A 22490-nucleotide genomic window follows, 5' to 3' on the forward strand; every position below is an offset into this window, starting at 1 on the left:
TCCCATGGATGGATTGTCTCCAATTTTTTCACTTGTTATAAATCAAGTGGCCATCAACCCTCTAAATAAACATAACGAATGTCTTATCCGCCTTTTAATGGGTTGTACCCGTGTTTCAAGTAAGATTTATAGGGTCGTACCTTTTAATGCGCCTTTAGTGGTGTCTCCCGATTAAGCTCCCCTCGAACTCCCCATTGATCATTTGACAGCTACATAACTGTCAAGAGTTTTTTTTTGCAGAGCAAGAATACATAAAAATTTATGAAACTAGACTAAGAATGTCCTATCCGCACTAAAAAGTTTACTAATACCTTTCACCGAACACTTGAAATGTATACAAATCAACCAAGCAACTTTCCATAAACTCTGCTTTACATTTTAGAGTCCTCATAAGCTGACAGCTCATATAATGAATCCCATAATATAAAATATTTACCTCAAACTATCCATTCATGTTAAATATGATAAAGTTCGGGTAACCATCTCTATTCCAAATCATTAAAAAAACTAGTCCAAATATGAAATTCGAGTAGTAAATTAATTCGGTAGCACCCCATCTACATAAGTTGTCTATAATATCCTAAACAAGTTCATGGACATAAATCATTCGAAGAAATAGAACTATGACCATCTACATAACTCCAAATTAAGAATCCAAAAGAAATTAGACTCGAGTATACAGTTTTCAATAGAACTATCATACAACCATCAAATTTGGACGAAATAGAAAATTCTAAACCGCCGGATATGTAGAACGAGTCAAATTAGATTACCTGAAAAAATAAAGTTATTGAATTCCGACCACTGAGCACGAAGAATTTAACGAACGAAGTTAACCATTAAAAACCACTTCAACCAGATCGAATAGGATTACGAGATCAGATCTCGTCTGGTCGTCTGGTTTCCTCCCCTTCGCCAGAGTTAGAAAGAGAAGGGAGCAAGATGAAAGGAGATAGAGAGAGAGAGAGAGAGAGACAAAAAAAGGGAGAATGGGAGGGAGGAAGAAGAGAGAGATGAGAATTCCGCGAGTTTGCCGACAGGTGACTATACCTGCGATATGAAAGGAAGGGTGTGTTTGGGTGAATATTTTGAGTTTTCCACCCTTTGATATTTTTTCCCAAATTTTTTTATTATTTCTGCAAATCACCCACCATTCCAAAGCCCTTTTGTCTAATAATCGTGCGTCGCAGCCAGTGAGATCGGTGTTTCGGAGAAATAAGAAATTTTTCCGAGGAAGAAAATTTTGGGTGGAAACAAAATAAAAATTATTTCGTCGAAACACTATCACTTTTAAAGTTGTTTATTTTCTTCGTCCTATATCTTCCCCTCCAACCATCATAAATATCGGCAAGCATAAACTCCGACGACACCAGTTCTTCTCCTCCTCTCTTTTCTCTCTTCTCCTCTATCTTTTTCCCTTTCCCTCTTTCTACTCTTCTATGGTTCCGGCGAAGGGACCATTCCCTTCGTCGGAACTTAGAGAGAAGGAGAGGATATGACTTGAGAGAAAATAGAGAAGAGAGAAAGGAGAACAGAGATAAGAGAGGGAGAGAAAGAGTGATGTAGACGCAGCGGAATAATTAAAGAACAATAAAATAAACTAAGAACAATTAAAGAAAACTGTAAGAAACGATAAACTAAACTTAAATTCTTAATAACTTCAATTGTTTTTCTCTTCAAGGTGAATAATAACATAGACTAGATCTCCTTTTATAAGATAATAAACCTTCCGAGATAGACTCAAACTAGGATTCCTAAAATAATAAACTACTCAAACATAGAAACTTTAAAAATAAAGAAATATCAAATTAAAGTAACTTCTCCTATACTAAATAAACTACTATTATAACCAAATAGGATGTGGGAACGCGTGGACGTGGGCCCACACGTTTATGCGCCTGCATCAGCACCCTGTTCCCCAGAAGGTTCGTCCCGAACCGATTTCGATGAAGAAAACAAGTTGATGCACCCGCAGACGATGAACTTTGTCATGGCGATCCGTAATTTCCACTTCGAACGAAGTTTGCACTGGAATGGAAGGATACTAATGTGCAAGTAATCGTCAACCTCGTACCCAAACTCATATGCCAATGATTCTCGCAAAATTAACTTTAGTGAATAAATAATGTTCATCTCGCCATCTTCCCACGGTAGGCTCAACCACTTAATCTTCAAGAAAGTGTGAAGTACTATGAGCAAGTGTGAAGTAAGAGTAATTGTAACAAATTTCTAAAATACTTCATCAATAGCCAAAGTATAAGCATAACCATCGCTAACTAAGATATCGATATGGAACCATGTAGTGTAGATATGCCACGCAAAATTGACTTTTCCACGTTCATCTTCATGTAGTTTATGTACTCTAACGTGATCAATACCTGGAGCCCACTGTTTGTTTTCTTCAATTGATATGTGAAACCTAGATGGAAGTTGTTCAATTGGTATGTGATCTTTGACCATTGAGTATAGGTTCATTGTAAGAATTGGAAAATTGATCCTATTTTTCTTAATTGTTTGAAGAAAATTTTGTAGGAAGAGATTTGATAGAGAAAGCGGCGATGTGGGACATAATTGATTTAGAAAATTTTTATGATTCGAACCATCATAAGTAGGCAAAGCCTGATTTGAACCAGATGGAACTATCAAATCATCAAATTTAACAATATTTGACATATCCCAGTCACATGAATCCGAAAATCCATCATGAATCCCTCCACCGAATACTAAAGACTGGTCATTCACATCATCAAACTTAGTGTGTGTAGTGACTAATGGGTGTTTCTCTTGTTGTTCTTCTTCTTGGTTTTGATTGGTTTTGATAATTTCTTTTTGTTCTTCTTTTCCTTCACTAAATTCTGGGTTTTGATTACTTGGGTGTGTTGATAACTGAGTTTCAACTTGATGAGAAGATTCAAAATTTTGTGGTAGAAGTGTTGGGGATATGGAATAATAAGGAGAGGTTTGTTGTGTTGGTGATGGTGTTTGACACCAAAAGATTGGGAGGGAACCAGGAACATGTTGGTGATATTGGGGTAGGGTTATTTGGGTGGTGGCTATAGATGGGATTTGAATATTATGTATAGGGAAACTAGGGGTGCCTATAGAATCCGGATTGTAGCCTACATAACTAGGGTTTGTATATGTGTGGTGGTTTTGGGTTTGGGTTTCGAGTGGGATGGTGTTTGGTGAATAATATTGCCGAGGTGTTTGAAAGGGGTACGGTTGGGTGATACTTGGGTTGGTAGTAGAATGGTGGGAGAATGATTCGAGTTGGTTTGATGTTTGTTGTTCGTTGAAGGAGAAAGGTGGTGTGGTTGGAATGGATGTAGGGTTTATGTATGTTAGTGGGAAAACTGGTAAGAGTGGTGATGTAGGGTTGATGTGAATCGGTGGGAGGAAAGTGGTCGGGCATGGGTTAGTGATAGGTTGACCAAGTAGGGGAATTGAATTGGTGTTGTGGTTGTGGTAATGATGTTTGAATGGAAGTAGTAGATGAAGGAGTGGTGGTAAAAGAGGGAGACTTACATATGCCTTCGATTTGTTTAGATAACTTCATGATGGAATCATTGACTTGATCGAATTTTTCCATATTTTCCTTCTTGTAATTTTCGAAAGCTTCTTCCAATTTTGTAACCGAGGATAACTTTTTGTTGATGTTGTCCCATTCGGAGGCAAAAGTTGGTGTCTTCTCTTTGATCGTTGGAGTAGGAACGGTAGGATTAACCATTGTGATTGGTTAAAAAAAATGGCTCTGAATACCACTTGATGTAGACGCAGCGGAATAATTAAAGAACAATAAAATAAACTAAGAACAATTAAAGAAAACTGTAAGAAACGATAAACTAAACTTAAATTCTTAATAACTTCAATTGTTTTTCTCTTCAAGGTGAATAATAACATAGGCCAGATCTCCTTTTATAAGATAATAAACCTTCCTAGATAGACTCAAACTAGGATTCCTAAAATAATAAACTACTCAAACATAGAAACTTTAAAAATAAAGAAATATCAAATTAAAGTAACTTCTCCTATACTAAATAAACTACTATTATAACCAAATAGGATGTGGGCACGCGTGGACGTGGGCCCACACGTTTATGCGCCTGCATCAAAGAGAGAGGAGAGATAGAAGATGAAGTCGCCCGCAACATCCAGCCCGCGACTTGTAAGGTGTGTTTGGTTGGAGTTTTTTTTTGTTTTCCACCGTCTTCCCGGGAAACTTTTCTGATTTCCCGGAAACATTGCCCATTCCAAAATTCGACCGTTAGAACTCTGTTCATTTGAACGGTCATATCTCAAACCCTCTCTTCTTATAATGAATAATAATTACTATAATTCTCAGTCTAATTACTCTCAACTCTCTCTCTCTCTCTCTCTCTCCAACCCAAAATGGATAAACTGCTAGAGACTCCTCAAAGAAATCCAGCTAAACCCATGGAAGAAAAAACACCACCTCCAACTCTGCAAATAGATAAATCATCACCAATTTCAGTCGAAGAACTTCTTAATACCAACATCCCTGATCCTCTTAAAGTCCCTCAGTACTCATTCAAATACCCAGAAAGGTTCACCAAAATTTCTTCATCAATTAATTACATTCTAATGCTTCCAAATTTCCAACTTATCTTTATTTTTCCTTTGATTCATTTTTTGCAGGTATATGAGTCCAACTGATCTTATGATGTCTCCTATATCAAAAGGGATTCTTGCTAGAACCAAGAAGAAGCCAGGCGTTTTACTTCCGCCGTCTAATAACCCGCCTAAGGTAGAGTATGTCGATACTTCGAACATCTAAGACTTATTAGATTTCATTTAGATTAGATTCTTTGGTGGGGTTTAAATTTGTTATTTTTTTTTTGTTTAATCTAGCTTAATTTTTACTCTGTTTTTAAATTTTGGGCATTTTGAATCATGTTTATAATATGTTTTTTTTATTGTTTGATGAATTTTTGCAGATCTTGGAACCATACTTTCAGGATGTGGGTTTATCTCAAAATTGAATATCTTTGATGAAAATAAGCAGAATTTTATTAATTATATTCATGTGTTCTTTTGTATACAAGTTTGATCTTGTTAAGTTATGAATTTTCTTTGTTTATTAATACTGTATGTCTTTTTTTTATGCTTTGGGAAATGAGGGCCTAAGAGAAAGTTTAGTTATCTTGGAAATTAATTCAGCAATAAAAACAGATAGTTTCTTCAATTCTTAGGGTTTTCTAAATCCAATTCATGGGTTTGTTACATTTCCATCCAAAACCAAAGGGTCTTTTAGGGTTGTTGAAGTCATGGACTTTGCGCATTAATCTATGTAATTTATGAACTTATTCCGAGTTATGAGCAATCTCTCATAAGATGTGAGTCTATCTACCACTCACTCCAGGATCCTGAACAAGATGAATACAACTACCTTATAATCGGGCAACCAAAATGCGTTAATGTGCACTACAATTCAATTTAAAACAATCATTTCAAAGAAAATACAAGACTTAAAATAAACATTATAGAAGCGGGAACAATTGTAAGAATATATCAACCCAATCATATCCCAACATCTCTAGCCCAACATACAATATGCATATCTGAATACTCTGAAATTGGTTGAAGTGTTAGGCTTAACGCCGTAATGAATCGATAATATTAGCACATTGAGGACCTTAACTATAAAAGTTGCTTAAAATGTAATTCTTTTTTATGAGCAAACCAAAAGTGTAAGATAACCAGAAGTGTTGGGACTATATCACATCACTCGCGATAGTGTCCGGTGTCGGGGCTATAGGTGTAAGCTCAAACTTAGTCAGTGGTTAGGTCTTTTGGGTGGGTTTGTGGAGTCTTCGTCGAGAACAAAGCCTCGTACCCGGTGGGCCTGGGGTTAGGGTGCCAAAAACGGAGATAATATTGTTAACTGCTAAGGCTTGGGACGTCAGAATTAGTATCAGAATCGATGATGGCTCTTCGCTGGGGGTGGGAGCATTGTAATTGTCCCACATCGCTCCCGAGAATGTCCTGAGTCTGGGCTATAAGTGTATGCTTAAGCTTAGTAAATGTAGAGGCCTTTTGGGTGGATTCGTGGAGTCTTCCCTGAGAACAATATCCCGTCTAGTTTGTGCAGTTGTCCGAGTAGACAAGTCTGAGTAGTGTCCCTTCTGCCCGGACCAAATGGGTAATTGTCTGCAGACAGCCTCTCGGGACCAATTCCAACTCCTATTTATGGGGCCATGACATTTGGCCCAACTTATCGGTCCCTCCAAATACCCAAAAAACACAAGATAAAGAGAAAAGAGGTAGTTGGAAATGGCGCGAAAAGAAACTAGTTCGTTTATGCAAGGGGCCGTTAAAAATGCCGAGAATGTTGCTTAACCATCCTGATCATGAACCCTAATTTTCTCTTCTCTACCTAATCATCTCTCAAAAATAAACCAAAAAAATAGGAAAAGCAAAACCAAAGGTCCAAAACCAACCTTTCATTTTTATCCCACCAAAAAGAAAATTTATTCATTTCTTTGAAGAATGGCAGGACCTAATTGAGGTAAGAACTTAATTTCTCTCCAATTCTTCCCAATCTTCATTTAATTGTTTCAAAAGAATCAACAAGAATAAGAATAAGAAGATTGAATTTATTTTGGTTGGATGAATTTTGGGGAATTTCTTCTAATTTCCTGATGATTCTTAATAAAACTAGGGGTTTGGAAGGAGATTTGACTCAACTCCGGTGCGTTCCCCTCTGGGTTGATCGGAGGCGGTTTGATCGGCATTTGAGCTCCAATATATTTGATGAATTGGGTAATCATTTGTTTCTCTTGTTCTTGAGTTTGATTCTTCTTGTTAGTTTGTTTGCAATTCGTTTTAATCTTTCGTGTGTAGGTCTTTGTGTATTTGAAATTTTGAACCATATATGAGGTTTATGAACAAATATGAATTAGGTGTTGTAGCGACACACGAGAAACCAGTGTTATTTTGTCAATAACCATATCATACGGCTTCCCCCATCTCAACCCAAAAGGGAAAACGGAATGACACCCTTACATCAACGTAAATGGGGCGTGTAAAAAAATTTGGCAGGGCTTTGCTTATAGACCAAAATGGTTATCTGGGTCGCACTTCAAAGATTGCTATCGACCCATATTCAAGACGTTTTTGTTGTGTGGGTCTCACATTGTGGGTTGAATGGAAAATGATGCATAAAGGAATCGAAATGCACAACACCCGCAAAAGAAAATAGAAAAAGTGAAGTTATAGGAATGAAATTTTGAAGTTTCATTCATGTTAGTAGCAATAGAAGAAAACGAAAACAAGGGGTCTGTTGAATTTCAAGTATTCAGCTTCGCCAATAAAAGACGGAGGTACATTTTATTCTTCACCATCAAATTGAACATAATGGGTTTGGAAGATAATTAGGTGTTGTTCTATTGTTTCGTCAAGAGGGACCGGGCTTATCAGATACTTAGCCGACCAAAAACCATGACATTCACGGACATTTCTCATGTCCGTGCCAGCTTCATTATATGTACATGCTGTTATTATGTATGAATATGAATGTTCCTTTAAAATTCAAAAATATTTACTTCACCTTGTTTCTTGTAATGAAAGGATATATAATATGGTCTTAATGCATCTTGATTTCATGTTTTCCCTAGGTAAATTTACAGTTTATGTGTTTGTACAGGGATCTATAAATCTTAGTTATGGACTCTAAACAGTTTATGTGTTTGTACAGGGATCTATAAATCTTAGTTATGGACTCTAAACAAAAGAGTGAAAGTAGTAAGCACTCGACGATACTTCTAGAGGCCGATCCTCTTCTTATCCCAGACAAAGAATCAAAGTCACTTTCTTCTTCTTCGTCATCGTCCTCATCTTCGTCTGACTTTCCGTTAGATGAAGTTCTTTCCACACGAGATGAAAATGTACTTATTAGCCACAACGCCGATGCTCCCACTAGCCCTTCTGCTCTTACTGTAGAATATAGCTTGACCGAGATTCCGGAAGATCAGTCGTTTCCACTACAAGTTACAGACAAAGAAGAAAAACCGACTCCATATAGGATTCCGTCCAAGGTATTCGCTCGAACTCCATCGTCAAAACCAGTTGAATGGAGTGTGACTTCTAATGAGTCCTTGTTCAGTATTCATATGGGAAATAACAGTTTCTCTGCTGATCAAATATTCTTGATGAGGTCCGGGGAGCTTGGCATGCCAGGAGATTACAACAACTTCCTCGATTCTAAACTCGCAGATTCTAACAATAGACTGTCGACAACATCTCCAAGAGCAGGAAATGAAAACATAGGTGTAGATGAAGCGGCAGCCGAAACCATGAAGGAAGTTATAAGGGCGACATCAGAAGATAAAGATAAGGAGAAAACACCCACAGAGGCAGTTTGTCATTCCTCTAGTGTTTCTCGCCGTTCCGATGAGAGTGGCACTAGCGTCGTTTCCTTCGCATTTCCAATGTAAGTTCCTGTAGTTACACGAGTACATTTCTTCTTTCGTTTTATATTGAGTGAGAAAGAGTGAGCCAGTCTTTGTTTCTCTAGGCTTGTTTGAGTCCGACTCGTCTATGTCTGACTTGTCTGTACCTGAATCGTCTGGAAGGCCACAGGCTATTTCAGATATGCGCTCTTATTTCGGACTTATTTTATCTGTAACTCAAATTACGAAAAACCAGACCAAGTCGGCTATTAGACGAGTCAAATGCGTAAGTGAGACAAAAAACAAGCATTACGGAACCTTACTTGAGTCCGACTCATATTTCTTGTCAGAGTCCAGTCTGAACTTCAAAAAGCGAAAAACATCGGCAAAGCTAGTTCTTGCTCGTTATTTTAATACCATTGTAAATTTATGCTTACTAATTTATCCTATGCGTAGATTGACTGGGGAAGCATCAAGAGCTGTATCGGCAAAGGTTGAACCAGAACATCCAGTGCAACTATCAACGGAACCACCAAAGGAGCAGTCGATGGAGCAACCAAAAGAGAAATCCCAAGAGCAACAACAAGAGCAACATCAGCAGCAACAACCATCCTCACCTGCACCACAAAGTGCTGCTCCTCCTGCTGCCCAAACCAAGTGGTTCCCATGCCTCCCATGTTCATTTTGCTGCTGAGACTTGAGATTCACTATCCTTTTCTCTAAAGACGGAAGAGTCTCAACCCGTATCCTTCGAATTCATTTAAGATTGTTGTAATCATCATCATTAAGTAGGAACGGAGTGGTTTCCAAAATTTCATACTTGACGATCTCTGTGTAACCAAAATGATTATCTCTCCACCTAGATTTGTATTGTAGAGCTAGATACTTTTCAGTATTGAAGATGGAAAAAGGAAAGACGATGAGCTCCGAAAAGAGGAAGTAAACACACGGTTGAACAAATCTCTTTTCACATATATTGTATTTTATCTGAACTGTGTTAGAAGAAAATCTAAGAAACATTTTGTCTGCCCTGTCTGAGTTCTTCCTCTATCATATGGTCTGTGTTTCCTCTTGGTGCTTATATTCCAATATTTGAATCTAACTCAAGGTCTAAGTTGGCTAGAGTAATTTAAGGATGACTTGGGCTGATATTGGGGTCCAAGTGAGTCAGATTTAAACAATAAGAAGAAACAAACACACCCATGTTTCTGAATCTTGTCAGGGTTTCTCTAATTCAAAGTATACTAAAAACCCAGAAACAGAAGTGCTATAAGACTAGTTCAGAGAGCCAAGTATGTGGAACTGGAACACCAGAAACCTGGCTTGGATTCAGATGGACACCAATCATGCACCGATATTGCCATAACAAGTTCATATTTGCTACTAATGGAGACAATCAAGCTCCACAAACGAAGAAATGCTCAGAAAGATACGATCCACAGACTAAAGGCGTTAAAATAAGAGGGTGAATTAGTAATTATATTAGTTCTCAATAAAACTCTAAGCTTTCCATGACAGTCAATAAGAATTCATGAGGAAGAAAAACTGAAACATAATCCTTCTACTCTCTCTCTCTCTCTCTCCTATTTGTATTTCACTGTACACACACACTCAAGACCTAAAAGAAAAACCAACCACTTCTTTGCTCACCTTCCACCATTTTTTTCTTTCACTCCTTAAGAAGAAAGAACCATGAGAGAAGCGTAACTTGGTTGGGGTACTGGCATTCATCAGACATAGGTAGATGAAGATTGACTTATTGTTATGTGCCTTAAGGGATTTTCGACATCACCACCACCAGCGTGCTTAACGAACTCGGCTGGAGAGAGAAAGCTACCATGACAAACACAAACAATTCTTACCTCTTCTCCTTTCCTGTACTTGTAAAGAAATCCTTCGATTCGTTTCCCGTTAGGTCCATTTCCTGTTGTAGTTACGCACGGCATTTCTTCCATCATTTTCATTCCCATTTCCCTTGACCCATTTTCAGTTACCTTAGGAGGATCATTTGACGGATTCTCCGTCTTAACTCCACTTGAGGTTCCTGTTTTCTCAATAGGTGTTGATGTCGTGCGAGCTAGGACGGGTTTTTGTTCAGCTAGTTCAGGTACCACATTCATCGAGCTTCTTGCTTCGAAACAATTGTTCAACCCTGTGATGTAAAATTCCGTAAAACTATCAGAAGATGAAACAAGTATTCAAATTATTTTCTACATCAAACTAAGAAAATAGGGATTCATCCAGTATCTCAAATTAAAACGCGGATCTGTCACCTAACTCTACTTATAATTTTTTTTATCTATTTCATGTCATATCATATCATTCTACAAAAGGAAAGAACATTTAAAGTATACATTTAGATCAAATCCGTAATCGTTGAGGTTTCTTTGGTAACTTCGTACCCCTTGAGTTTCCCTCACGTGCATAACGTACAGTTTCACTATCGAATGAAGGCTACTATTGGCATTTAGATCATAAATAGGCATTTGGCTCATGTTTAGTATATACCAACATTCATCACCACTAACAAAAAATTCTATCTCATTGTGATGACAATCTCACCTATAGAATGGTCAAGTCCGATTGGCCATTGGCTCCAATATTATGACCAAATTGCCTTTTTGACCTCCATATTTTGACCAATAAACTTTTATTTTGTCAATTATCAATTACTCTCTAGCTATAAAAAATTAATTAATCCAAATGCATAAAAGTATTCATGTACTTTAGCAAAGTTTTATCCTAGGAGGCTAAGACTGAATTTTTTTGTTCAATAGAAAACTTACAGATACAGAAAGGCTGTTTGCTACGAACACCGAAGAACGATGGGGATGCCATGAAATTTCTAAATTTCTATGGGGACAGAAATTTCAAAATTCAAAAGGCCGTGATGGCAAAAAGCAACGACCATCTAGAAACAATCCATATGAACGTTCCCATAGCGCCGAAACTCAGAAATCCAAATCAATTTGAATCGGGTAACTAAAAGAACTAAAATAAACCAAGAAAAACATGAGCACGCTAGTAGAGGATACAAGTCAAAGCCTACTCCAGACCTACACAAAATCGAGCGCATCTATTTTCGAGTCAACACACTCTCTCTCTCTCTCTTGATGGACTTTTTCCCTCTATATGGACGGTTGGTTCCTATTTAGGTTTAAAGAATGTCTACTTTCTTAGCCTCTTCTATCATTTTTCTAAGGAACATAATGAATGATTCCAAAACTTTGAACCAAAATAGGGATTACCCTATATTTCCTACCTAAGTATGGGAAAAAAGCCAAAGGGGATTTCTCTTATCAAGCCATCTCAAATAGCTCAAGGTTACTCAGTTGCCCAATTTCTTTGGTTTACTTGACAACATTAGATTAGGTTGGTTTTAGGCAAGCATAATTTTCTAACTACCATAAAATCTCATCAGTACAAACCCTAATCTTGACTTTTGAAGATCAAAGTAACATATTTTATGAACTCAAGAAACCCTAATTTCGTTAATGAATCGAGTAAAATAAAAAATTTGTTCAACTATACCTTGAATCTGCCGACTTTCAATTTCAGAAACACCAGAAGAAGTACTCCTTTGTAATCCACCCGCCGGTTGAGATGGTGGTGGTGGTGATGGTGGTGGAAATCTTCGACCCGCCACCACCGCTGAACCACCACCACCACCAGAAGTATTGCTACCCCAAGTAGGAGGCCTAAATGAAACACCACCCATTGCTGAAGAAAACCCATTTCCAGTTACAGATTTGTGTTGAAGCTTATCTTCCTCATTAGTTCCTTCTAAAACCCCTCTATCTTTACCTAATTTCCAATTTCTCTGTTTCTCTGATCTTTTTCTTTTAGCTTCTAATCTTCTTAAAGATTGTAACTCTTTTCTTTTACGTTTTTCATCTTCATTAGGTACTGGTAATGAACAAGTTCTTATTAATGATATATCTTCATCTCTCCAAATATTTGTTAATCCAGCTATTGAAGATGATCTAACTAGTCTTGTTTTCTCACTTGGGTTTACACCAAAACAACCTCCTAATGAAAGCCCTAGATTTAACTCAATCCCTTCTTCTGTTTCTTCATCTTCTTCTTCAACTTTTGTTGTTGAAACAAAACTATTTCCCGCCATAAATCTCTGTAAAAGATCTCTTGGGTACCCATTTTCAATAGTATCTGATTTTCCAAATTCATTTGCTTCACCCATTAAAATACTAGTAAAAAAAAAAAAAAACAAGATCAAAATCAAAATCCAAAAGAATTTCTACTTTTCTTTTAGTTATGTTTGATACCCAGATTCAAAAACTTCATTTTTTCCAAAATAGTGATACAAAACTGAAGAAGAAGTTAGTAACCCAGAAATCACCATGAATGAAAGCTCAACTAAAACCAAATTTCAAAGATTTTCTTTTTTTTTTCCAATTCAATTCAATTCAGTTGAAAGTCAAAAGAGAATGATTCCTTTTCAATTCAAAAAGATTTCAACAGATCCAAAATCTCCTGCACGAGATTTAGAGAGAGAGAGAGAGAGAGGTAGAGAGAGAAACCGTCGACCTAATTAGCCGAAACCATGAAGAGAGAGAAAGAAAGAGAAGGAGAAGAAGAAGATTGAAATAAATAAAGAAATTTAATTAAAAAAGAAGAAAAAAAAGAAAGTGAGTTTTTTTTTTAAGTAAAAACTCAAAATTCTGAAAAATGCTAAAAAAAATATTAACGCCACGTGGCAATAAAAGGAGGTGAAAACTGACACGTGTTCATCGGTTCCAGATTCAGCGGCGTCGCCAAACAGGCGTCTCCATCGATAACTTAAGAGATAGAGAGAGAGAAAGTAAAAAAGATAATGTCGTTCTGATTCAGTTGTCGTCTTCCACGTGTCGATACGGTGCTCCAAAATAATCAAGACTAAACACGTGTCAAAATTATGTTGTTCGACCTCGTAAAGATGCGACGTCACATTTGTTTTTTCATTTCACTTTTATCTCTCTAGCTCTGGCCTCTGTGGACGCTAATATAGGAACATCTATGAGGTGTATTGGGACATCCACTTTATAGGGCATCTCTCTTTCTTTCTTATGTAGACTCTATTGAGCTGGGTTTCAGAATGTGGTCTGGTGACCCGATTCAGTCCGTGGACGGCTGTGTTTGTGAGTGTCTATGGCGCCCAACAACGAAGACAAACATGACCCGTCTGCATGATTGATACGTAGCTGACAGATGCTAGTAGGAAGGCTTATCCATCTTTATGTCGACGACAGAGAAAACGGTTAGTCATTACCGATCTTTGTCTCCTCCAACGGAAGTAATATTGTCACCACTCGAGAAACAAAAGATTTGAGAGTTCAGGCGAAAAATGCATGCATTGATAGTGATCTACTGACAAACGTCGATGATAAAAGTTCGGGACGTAGAACTGGAAGGCATACGGCGCGAAAAGTCTTCCCACGTCCAATTCCAAGTCTCAAGCTAAGTTGCTTCCGTCTTGCTCTCTAGTTGTAACTCAAAAAAAGTTAACAGACGAGTTTAAAGGCTAAATCAGTCAACATTTTGTCTGCTGACGACGATCGGGCCAGTAATAGTGGCTGGTATTAGTGATACTCCCTATTTTAATAGGGAAGTGTGTGTGTTTTTAAGAGAATGAAAATGAGGTGTAGTGAGATGTCTCTTAAGGTAAAATTAGTAGTACAGAGACATAAAATTCAAGTAGTAGTTGTAATTTTGTGATGTGCCAATACAAAAGTTAGGTGTCCTTATACAAGTGGCATTTCTTTAATTAGTTTAGATTCTCTCTCTTGTTTAAATCGATCTCTTTCTCTCTCTATCAGCTTAGCTGTTATGCAGAAGGTAGATACTGGCTAGGGTGGATACGTGTTAAAAAATGAGGAAGTTCAAGTTGAGAGGGGTTCGGTTGTCGATAAAGACCGCGGCTCTTCGGAAGTTGGAAAACAAATTAAATCCCCATCCGAATTTCGAACCCCATTATGGGATGTGAAAACTTGGAATGGTGACTCATCCACAATAAATTAAATTTGTAAAAAGATGTACAACCTTAAAATGAAATACTCCCTCCGTCCCAAATTAAGAATCCCATATTGGGAATCCAACTTATTTTCACATTTTCTCTTCTTCCATGTTTACCCTTATTTATTTCATAATTTTTCTTGAACTAATTCAAAGATTACAATTTTTATTCTAGAAATACATGTAACCATATTAATTTCTCACTTGGTTAATCTAAAAAGAGTGGATTTGTTCATTGGAAAACAAATTTTTGTATTAGAAATAATCAAATGTCTTAATTAGCTTAATTAATGCACCACATATTGGAAACATATAAGAAAGGGTATTTATGGAAAAGTAAGGGATTTTATGTGATAAAAAAGGAATGAGACTCTTAATTTGGGACATCCAAAAAAGGAATAGTGGACTCTTAATTTGAGACAGGGGGAGTAGTAAAAATCTTGCAATGAAAATTGTAAAGGTGCTTTTCTTTTCTACCTCGACAAAATCTTCTTTTCCAATTTTTTATGTCAAAAAAATATAATTGAGTTTTTGGGTCTAAAAGTTGGGCTAATAATATCAAAACTCCAATTGCAAAAAAAAAAAAAGTACTATCAAAAAGTTCAAAATCAGTTAATTGTATGGAGGTCCAAAAATTTTCTCATTCCATTCTTTTTTAGCATTTATGTGTTACCATGTGTTAATGGGTAAATAATGGAAAAATCTAAATGATAAACTATTTTGTTTCTTATATTTTTTTTTTTTTGAAAAGCAATACATTAACATAAAGAGTCAATTACAATAAATCAAGTAGAAAAAAAAACTACAATAAGTAAAGTAGTAAACACAAAATAACATAACTGAAGTAGTACATAATATAACTTCGATTTGTAGAGCAGTCTTCATTTTGTAGCTTGCGAGGCTGACAACTCTTCTTGAGAAAGATATAATATTTGATCTTGAGGATCCGTCTGGTTGATTTAAAGATGAAGCTCTTACCTAACTTCCCGTAATACTTAAGATGGATTAAACATATATCCAAAGTTTCAAGAAGAAACGTGGATGTCTGCAAGATGAAATCATAGAATGATTCCGGATTCCCGCCAGTATTCTCCATATACAGAGACCATATCCAATCAAATTCTACAAAGTAAAAACAGGTCAGACACTTGGTAAATGGGATCGCCATCATAGCCCGAGTATAAATACCCAGCTAATACGACAAACGATCGCAATAAAATTGCGAAAAGGGGTGGAAGTGAACATGTTACTGAACTTGGATTCAGAGTTAAATCTATTAGATAACCAAAGACAAATGTAATCAATAAAAAGTGAGCTGGAAGATAACCAATATAATCTGCACGACGAAGATGGAGATTAATATTTGAAGTAGAGTGTCGACCGGGGTCGAAGGAAAAGTTGAGATAAATGCTTTTTATAACTGGTCTGATTGATAGGCATAAGTGTCCAAGAAAAGGACGATTATTGTTCCTAAACTGATTTCAGTTCAAGATGGGTGAAACTAGAATGGGTAGCCGATTAAAATGATCGTAAGTATATCGACAACATGGATACCCTATATAACTAGAAGAAGATATAGGATTGAAGTAGGCATAAAGGTTCAGCATGACAAGTAGTTTGACAAAAAAAAAAGAGATCAGGATATACAATAGAGGTACATGAACTTAAAGGTCTGTTAACATCGCTACGAAAAATTGAAGGAGATCTAAGATTTGAGTTGTGGTCTATTAAGATTAAAGAGAAGGTTGAAACTAAGATTTGTTCATCGATTAACAGGAGAGGGGTGAAAAAACCGTCACTAGATGAACTATAAGCTCGGCCATTAGAAGATTAAACAACTAATTACCAAGAGATGTTGACTATAAACATAGATCAGTTCGACCAAAAGATTAACTTAAAGCGTGAACAAAGATAGTAAGCACCAGCTATCAACACCTAGACTTGGAATTCATAAGTTAACTCTAAGATGAAAAAACAAAAGTGAAGCTAAAGTGAAGCTTATGATTTAGTAGAGTACTGAAAGTCACTTGATGTGTCTGTGAAGGAAATTAATTGGACAAAAAACTTTATCCTACTACTTCCATTTTAAAGATAAAATAGAAATCAAAGTCATCACTTTGCATGGAAATTAGAACATGAACAAGGAGCAGGTAAGCAGTAGATAATTAAAACCAAAGGCCCTAGAGTACTAAAAGCTTAAATAGAAGGACTTCCCTAGTGTTTGTTGAACCTTGTTCATGGCGGCTTTTTCATTCTCGTACATGCAGATTGTTTTGATTGGTTGGTGTGTCAGATTCGTCGCCTTGTAGGAGGTGATTTTCTTTCTTATTCAAAAGAAACCTTTATCGGACTAAGAGTAATCACCACTTCGTGATGAAAATCTAGATATAGGGTTAAAGAAGTTGAAATAGATGGACAGTAGATGAAATTTCGAAATGAGATGATGTGGGTAATAGAGATTAAGGATTAAAGATGAGGGATTAGTGGTTTTTGATGAAAATCTAGATCTAGGGTTTAAGAGTAATCACCACTTCATGATGAAAATCTAGATCTAGGGTTTAAGAAGTTGAAATAGATGGACAGTAGCTGAAATTTCGAAATGAGGTGATGTGGGTAATAGAGATTAGAGATTAAAGATGAGGGTTAGTGCTTTGATTCTTGTATGGAGATTTCTATTTGCTGGTGTGGGTTGAGTACTGATTCGAGTCGGAAGTTAGGGTTTCGGTGGAAAGGAAAGAGGGAAAAAAATCGCCAAAGATGACGTCACGTCAGACCCTTATATTGGGTCTGCAAGTAAGGCTAATAGTCCTAAGGGTATATCCGTAACAAGAAAATGAGTCGCCAACAAATGGTAGCCTTGTTGGTTAGTACATCTATTCTGTAATGCGGAGGTGTCGTGTTCGATCCCATGAAAGTGCAAATTCAGGAATACTGAACTTGGGTATAATAAAGTAATTTTTGTAGTGACCAATATTAGAAAAAAGAAAAACAAGAAAAAGAGTCTAAGCCCAAGATCAAATTTAAAACCCCTATAAAGTCAATTTCGCAATCTTTATGTCTTGTGAAAATCTCCATGTACTTTTTTAAAGGTGTATGTTCTGGAGAAATAAGAAAACTTGTGGAGAAGAAAGCTTTGGGCGGAAACAAATGTTTTTTGTTTCCTCCAAACACTACCTACTTTTAATGCTTTTATTTTCTTCTCCCTCTTCTTCCTTCCAACCACCTTCAAATCCGGCAACCATTAATTCCGGTGAAAATAGCTCCGACAATCATCTCTCTTCCCCTCTCTTTTGCTCTCTATCTCCATCTCTCTCTCTCTCCCCATCTCTCTCCCTCTTTAGAAACTATTTTCATGGCATTTTCGTCGAGTTCATCTTTCTAAAACAAGTTATTTTCAAAATCATAAATTCTAAAAAAGATTCTAATTTCTTATAATCTTGTTGTTTGTTTTGTACCGTTCTTTTAGAATTAAAAAAAATTACGAAAAAAGGAAACAAATTATATACTTCAGTTTTTTCAAAAACTAAAAAAGTACAAATTCATGTTTTCCTGGATAATTCGATTTTGTTTTTTGCAACCACACTGTATTTGAACAGAGCATTTTGGTTTTGCTTTAGGCATTTTATTCACAAACACATATCATTTTTAGTTAGACGCAAAAATAAATTTATTTGTTAACTACATTTTGTATTTTACTTTATTAATGGCACAATAGAAATACCCATATCAAAATGTTATCTGTTCATTGTATGTTTGTCCAATACAAAAATAAAATGCAAAACATGTTTTCTTTAAAAAATAAAATTAAAATATGTTTAAGTCATATTTATACGTTAATGCATTTATCAAATGTTTTTATAAAATAAAATATAAAATGTACAAATAAATGGCTTTGGAGAATAAAGAAAATTCTTCGTGAAATAAAGACTTTCTTTAAAACTGGTCAAATAAGATTGATTTTTTTGTTTCTTTTGTTGCTAAGGGGCTTCTAATTTTGGGAGTTAAAAAAACAAATTTTAGAAGATACTACAAAATAAAATTAGAAGTTATTTTTTATAAAAATAAAAGAAATCTCCCTAGGGATCAAAAAATAGGGCAACTTCCAAGTTTTTTTCTTTTCTTCATCTTCATCTCCAAGGTTTGATGTTCTTCTAATCACTAAACACTAAAATTATGGAGAACAAGCCAAATGATAATGAAGAAGGCATATATACTAGAGAATGGTATGGCCTTGATGATGTTGAAGAGGTAATATTAAGTTCATGTTCTTTTCGATTTTTTCTTCTTCAACTCGATTTTCACAGTTGCATCACGAACAGAATTCGCAACCACGTAATACTTCGTGCTCCCTGTTGCCAAGAAACATTTCATGACAATCTGTCACACGAAATATTTCGTCTCTTCTGTTGACGCGAAACTAATTTGGTTCTGATTTTACGAATTTTATTATATAGATTATTTCAGTCTCTGATTTCTATTTCAGACTCTTCAATTTGACTCAAATGGTTCTTCGATGCCTGAACGTACAACTCTTCCTATGAGATTGGATGTATCACATATATTTCCGAGAGACAATGTAAGAATATGTTTTCATTAGTACCATTTTGTGAATAAATTGATTATACATTGAAGACAACTTATTTTCTTATATGTTACAGTATTTTGATTCAAGAGGAGAAGTAATAGATTGGTGTAGTAAGACATGTAAAGAAGTGGTATATTATGTAGCCACAAACCAAAAATTTGGCTTCTGATACAGTTTCAAGTAAAAGGAGGCGTACGGGTTCTTCTAAATGTGATTGTCCTTTTGCTGTAAAAGTGAAATATGTCGTACTTCATGAGAAGTGGAATTGAAGTACTCAATGGACATTACAACCACCAACTTGAGAAGGATATCACACGCCATGGATATGCGTCTCGGTTGAATCAAGTTGAATTTAAAAGGGTTAAGAGTTTAACTAATAGTGGATCACGTCTCAAAGAAATATTGTTGCACATAAAACAAAAGACCAAACAAAACAGTGAACGTAATTGGTCCACCATGAAGACTATTTACAATGCGCAACGAAAGATCAAGTGTGGTGAGAGTGAAGGTAGGTCAGCAATGCAACAGTTTATGAAGTTGTGCATCGACTACCACTATGTAACGAAACATAGATGTCACAGAAAGTTTAAAGAGATAAAAGATTTATTTTTTGAACACCCTAAGAGCGTCCAACTGGCGTGGTGCTTCCCTTAGTATCTTATCATTGATTGCACTTACAAACCTAATAGGTTTAAGCATCCTTTGCTCCAGGTAGTCTCGACTACTTCGACTGGAAATACTTTCACAGTGACAAATGCATTTATAGCTGGCGAGATTACAGATCATTAGATTTGGGTTCTAGAGTGTCTCAGAGATTTATATAATGTTGGAGTTACTCTAACGGTGTTTGTAACTTATAGGGAACAAGCGTTGATAAATGCAATTGGGGTCGTGTATCCAGATGCGAAACACATCCTTTGTTTGTGGCATATAAACAAGAACGTTCGATTGAAGGCTGAAAAATAACCAGAAAACATTGTCAAGAATATGAAGATGGATGAAAGTGAGAAGAAACTTGAGAAAGAGAAGATGGTTGATAAGTTTTGAGAAGATGGTTGACAAGTTTTTCAATGAATGGCAGCGTTGGGTCTGGGCAGATATTGAAGAATTATACAAGTCCTGGTACAATACAAATTGACCAAAAAAATCCTTAGAGTTAATATCTTATATACAAGATACATGGTACAATACAAATTGGACGAACCAGATAAAACCCTACGGCACCACAACAACCAGTAGAGCTGAGGAAGAACACGGTAGGTTGAATTGTTTCTTAAATAACTCAACAGGTAACTTTGTTCATGTTGGGAAGCTGCTCATAAGTGATCAGAACACAGTTTATTGGCATCACAATTGCATTTCAAAAAAAAATTGAGGACCGTAATGCATGAGCATCAAAGATGCCTTTTCGACAAATTAAGGAATGTGGTTTCACATCGGGCAATGTCAATTAAGTTGTCGAGATACAGCGGGTCGATCCTTATGAGAGTGGAAATCTTTATCTTTATATACTTAGGCGCATACATGGGCTACTATGTAGACACGAGTTGCTCGAGTAAAATAGTAGTAATGTACCCATACCTCATGACACTATTGATAGATATTGGAGATAGATGCCATACGATGTCTTGATAGAAGTCGAACAAATGAACTACGATGACCTACCTGAGCACATGATAGCTAGAAGAAGGTGGCAAAAGCCTCACAACCAGAGAGGGAGCAGACGAGAAACGAACTAAGGTTAATCAGTGCTCCTCAAACAACAAACATGAGAGAGCCTTAAAATTCTATTGTCGGAAAAGGTCGTCCCTCAAAGAAGCAAAGTCAGGAGGACATGAGTACAAAAACGGGAACCATCAAGCTTTGAGATTTTAGAAAAACAAAAAGCAGAGAAGGAAAAAATTAGAAAAAAAATGTTAGAAAAATAAAAGGCGTTGAAGGAGAAGCGAGAGAGGAAGGCACAAAAAGATAAGGCAAAAAAAGAAATGATCGAAACTCAAAAGGAAAAAAAAAGAGATGGAGGAAAGACAGAAAAGCTGGTTGAGAAAAAGAAAGGACTTGCAGACTATTCATACATAATAGGCAAATCAACGTTTAAAAATCACTTGTCACAAATAAGCAACGAAGAACTCGAAATAAGTTGAAGAACATGATGCAAATAACTGAACGGCAGGGGCTCGCACCACAGAAAAGCCCGTCTCCGGTGATATATCCGTCAATGTAGAGTCACATTTATTTCGTTCAATTCCCCCTCACATGACAAAGTACGTCCAAAATATAGTAGATGTCTTGGGGGATGGACATTGTGGTTTTCATGTTGGTAAAGAAATTACTAATGGACGTCACGAGTTTGGAAAAGAAATTCGCCGAATGATGTATAATCACATTATTGAGAATGAAAAATTTTACAGGGTCATGTGACATCGTAATACAGTCGACGAACTAAAGGACCGTGTCATGTGTAACGAAGATCCAACCCCGAAAAATAATTGGTTGTGTAAGCCACTATGTGGATATGTTGTGGCAACATTTTCAGTCCTTGTTGTGATATCATCAAAGAACATGAACTTTACCTTATTGTCGACCTTGACAGGGCCACAAAGTTATAAACATTGAGATATGGTCGTTCTTGCTCATTAAAATGGTAACCATTATGTCTGGGCCACGTTGAAGGAATATTCTCCCTTGCCGTATGCTCCACTATTTACGTATTACGAAAAAGTCAAGAACGAAAACTATTGGGCTTGATACGAGTTGTTTAAAGTTAGATTTGACTGTTACAAGAAGTTGACAGACATAGATCTAGTGGAGAACATTGACAACCCACAATATTAGTTTTGATTAGTTGAAATTAAATGTTTTTTTTTCTTCTGAGGATGATAAGTATTTTATTCGTTTATTTGGAGCAGTGTAGTAAAAGTTATATTATGGTAACATGAGTTATTCTCAATTTAAGCTTAATGTGAATTATGCATGTTTTTTAATTTGTTACATTGGCTCGATGTTCATAAATGTCGTACGAATAAATTATCAGTGAAAAGGACTTTTGTTCTGGAAAAAACAACAGATTTCGCAACCACGAAGTGTTTCATGCACACCCTGAGACACGAAAGATTTCGTGCCGGCGAAAACTAGGCAAAACAGGAAGGTGTTTTTCGTCATGAAACAGGTATTTAACTTGGTTTTTTTCATATTTTGTTTTGTTAGCACGAAATGTTTCGTGTCTACGAAATAATGATGAAACAGTAATATGTTTTTTTATCACGAAACTGGAGTTTTACTTGGTTTTTCCCTTTTTCCATCTTTTCAAGCAGTTCGCAGAGACAAAACATTTCGTGTTTACGAAATGGTGGGATGGAATTTCACCATTTTTACTTTTCAAAATTCAATAGGCAACATTCAAGGTAAAAAAAATACCACCATTAGACCAAAACAGTGGATAATTTAACAGTTTAACTATTCAAGAGTTAACATTTCGCAATTCAATA

The 22490-nt window shown here is 36.2% G+C and overlaps 3 protein-coding genes across 4 annotated transcripts; 2 read left to right on the forward strand and 1 right to left on the reverse strand.

The window, feature by feature from the left end:
- The first annotated feature begins 4328 nt into the window (after positions 1 to 4328).
- On the forward strand, positions 4329 to 5102 carry LOC147547954 (hydroxyproline-rich glycoprotein family protein). Its single transcript, XM_086669552.1, has 3 exons — positions 4329 to 4565; positions 4657 to 4765; positions 4956 to 5102. The coding sequence occupies exons 1-3, from the start codon at positions 4390 to 4392 to the stop codon at positions 4998 to 5000; spliced, it is 330 nt and encodes a 109-aa protein (XP_086525678.1). The 5' UTR covers positions 4329 to 4389; the 3' UTR covers positions 5001 to 5102.
- Positions 5103 to 6370: 1268 nt separating this feature from the next.
- On the forward strand, positions 6371 to 9440 carry LOC147547955 (uncharacterized). Of its 2 annotated transcripts, XM_086669554.1 has the most exons (4): positions 6371 to 6526; positions 6680 to 6780; positions 7715 to 8449; positions 8865 to 9440. In XM_086669554.1, the coding sequence occupies exons 3-4, from the start codon at positions 7734 to 7736 to the stop codon at positions 9100 to 9102; spliced, it is 954 nt and encodes a 317-aa protein (XP_086525680.1). In that variant the 5' UTR covers positions 6371 to 6526; positions 6680 to 6780; positions 7715 to 7733; the 3' UTR covers positions 9103 to 9440. The 2 variants fall into 2 exon arrangements, with proteins under 2 accessions (XP_086525680.1, XP_086525681.1); XM_086669555.1 differs by lacking the exon at positions 6371 to 6526 and having other exon boundaries at positions 6665 to 6780.
- A 426-nt stretch (positions 9441 to 9866) lies between these two features.
- On the reverse strand, positions 9867 to 13179 carry LOC147547956 (ninja-family protein AFP3-like). Its single transcript, XM_086669553.1, has 2 exons — positions 11940 to 13179; positions 9867 to 10560 (listed from the first exon to the last, which is right to left on the reverse strand). The coding sequence occupies exons 1-2, from the start codon at positions 12604 to 12606 to the stop codon at positions 10139 to 10141; spliced, it is 1089 nt and encodes a 362-aa protein (XP_086525679.1). The 5' UTR covers positions 12607 to 13179; the 3' UTR covers positions 9867 to 10138.
- Positions 13180 to 22490: the final 9311 nt, after the last annotated feature.

The sequence above is a fragment of the Eschscholzia californica genome, unplaced genomic scaffold (assembly GCF_041429995.1).
Source record: "Eschscholzia californica isolate CP2 unplaced genomic scaffold, dmEscCali1.0.p SCAF_3, whole genome shotgun sequence".
NCBI classification, from domain to species: Eukaryota; Viridiplantae; Streptophyta; class Magnoliopsida; order Ranunculales; family Papaveraceae; genus Eschscholzia; species Eschscholzia californica.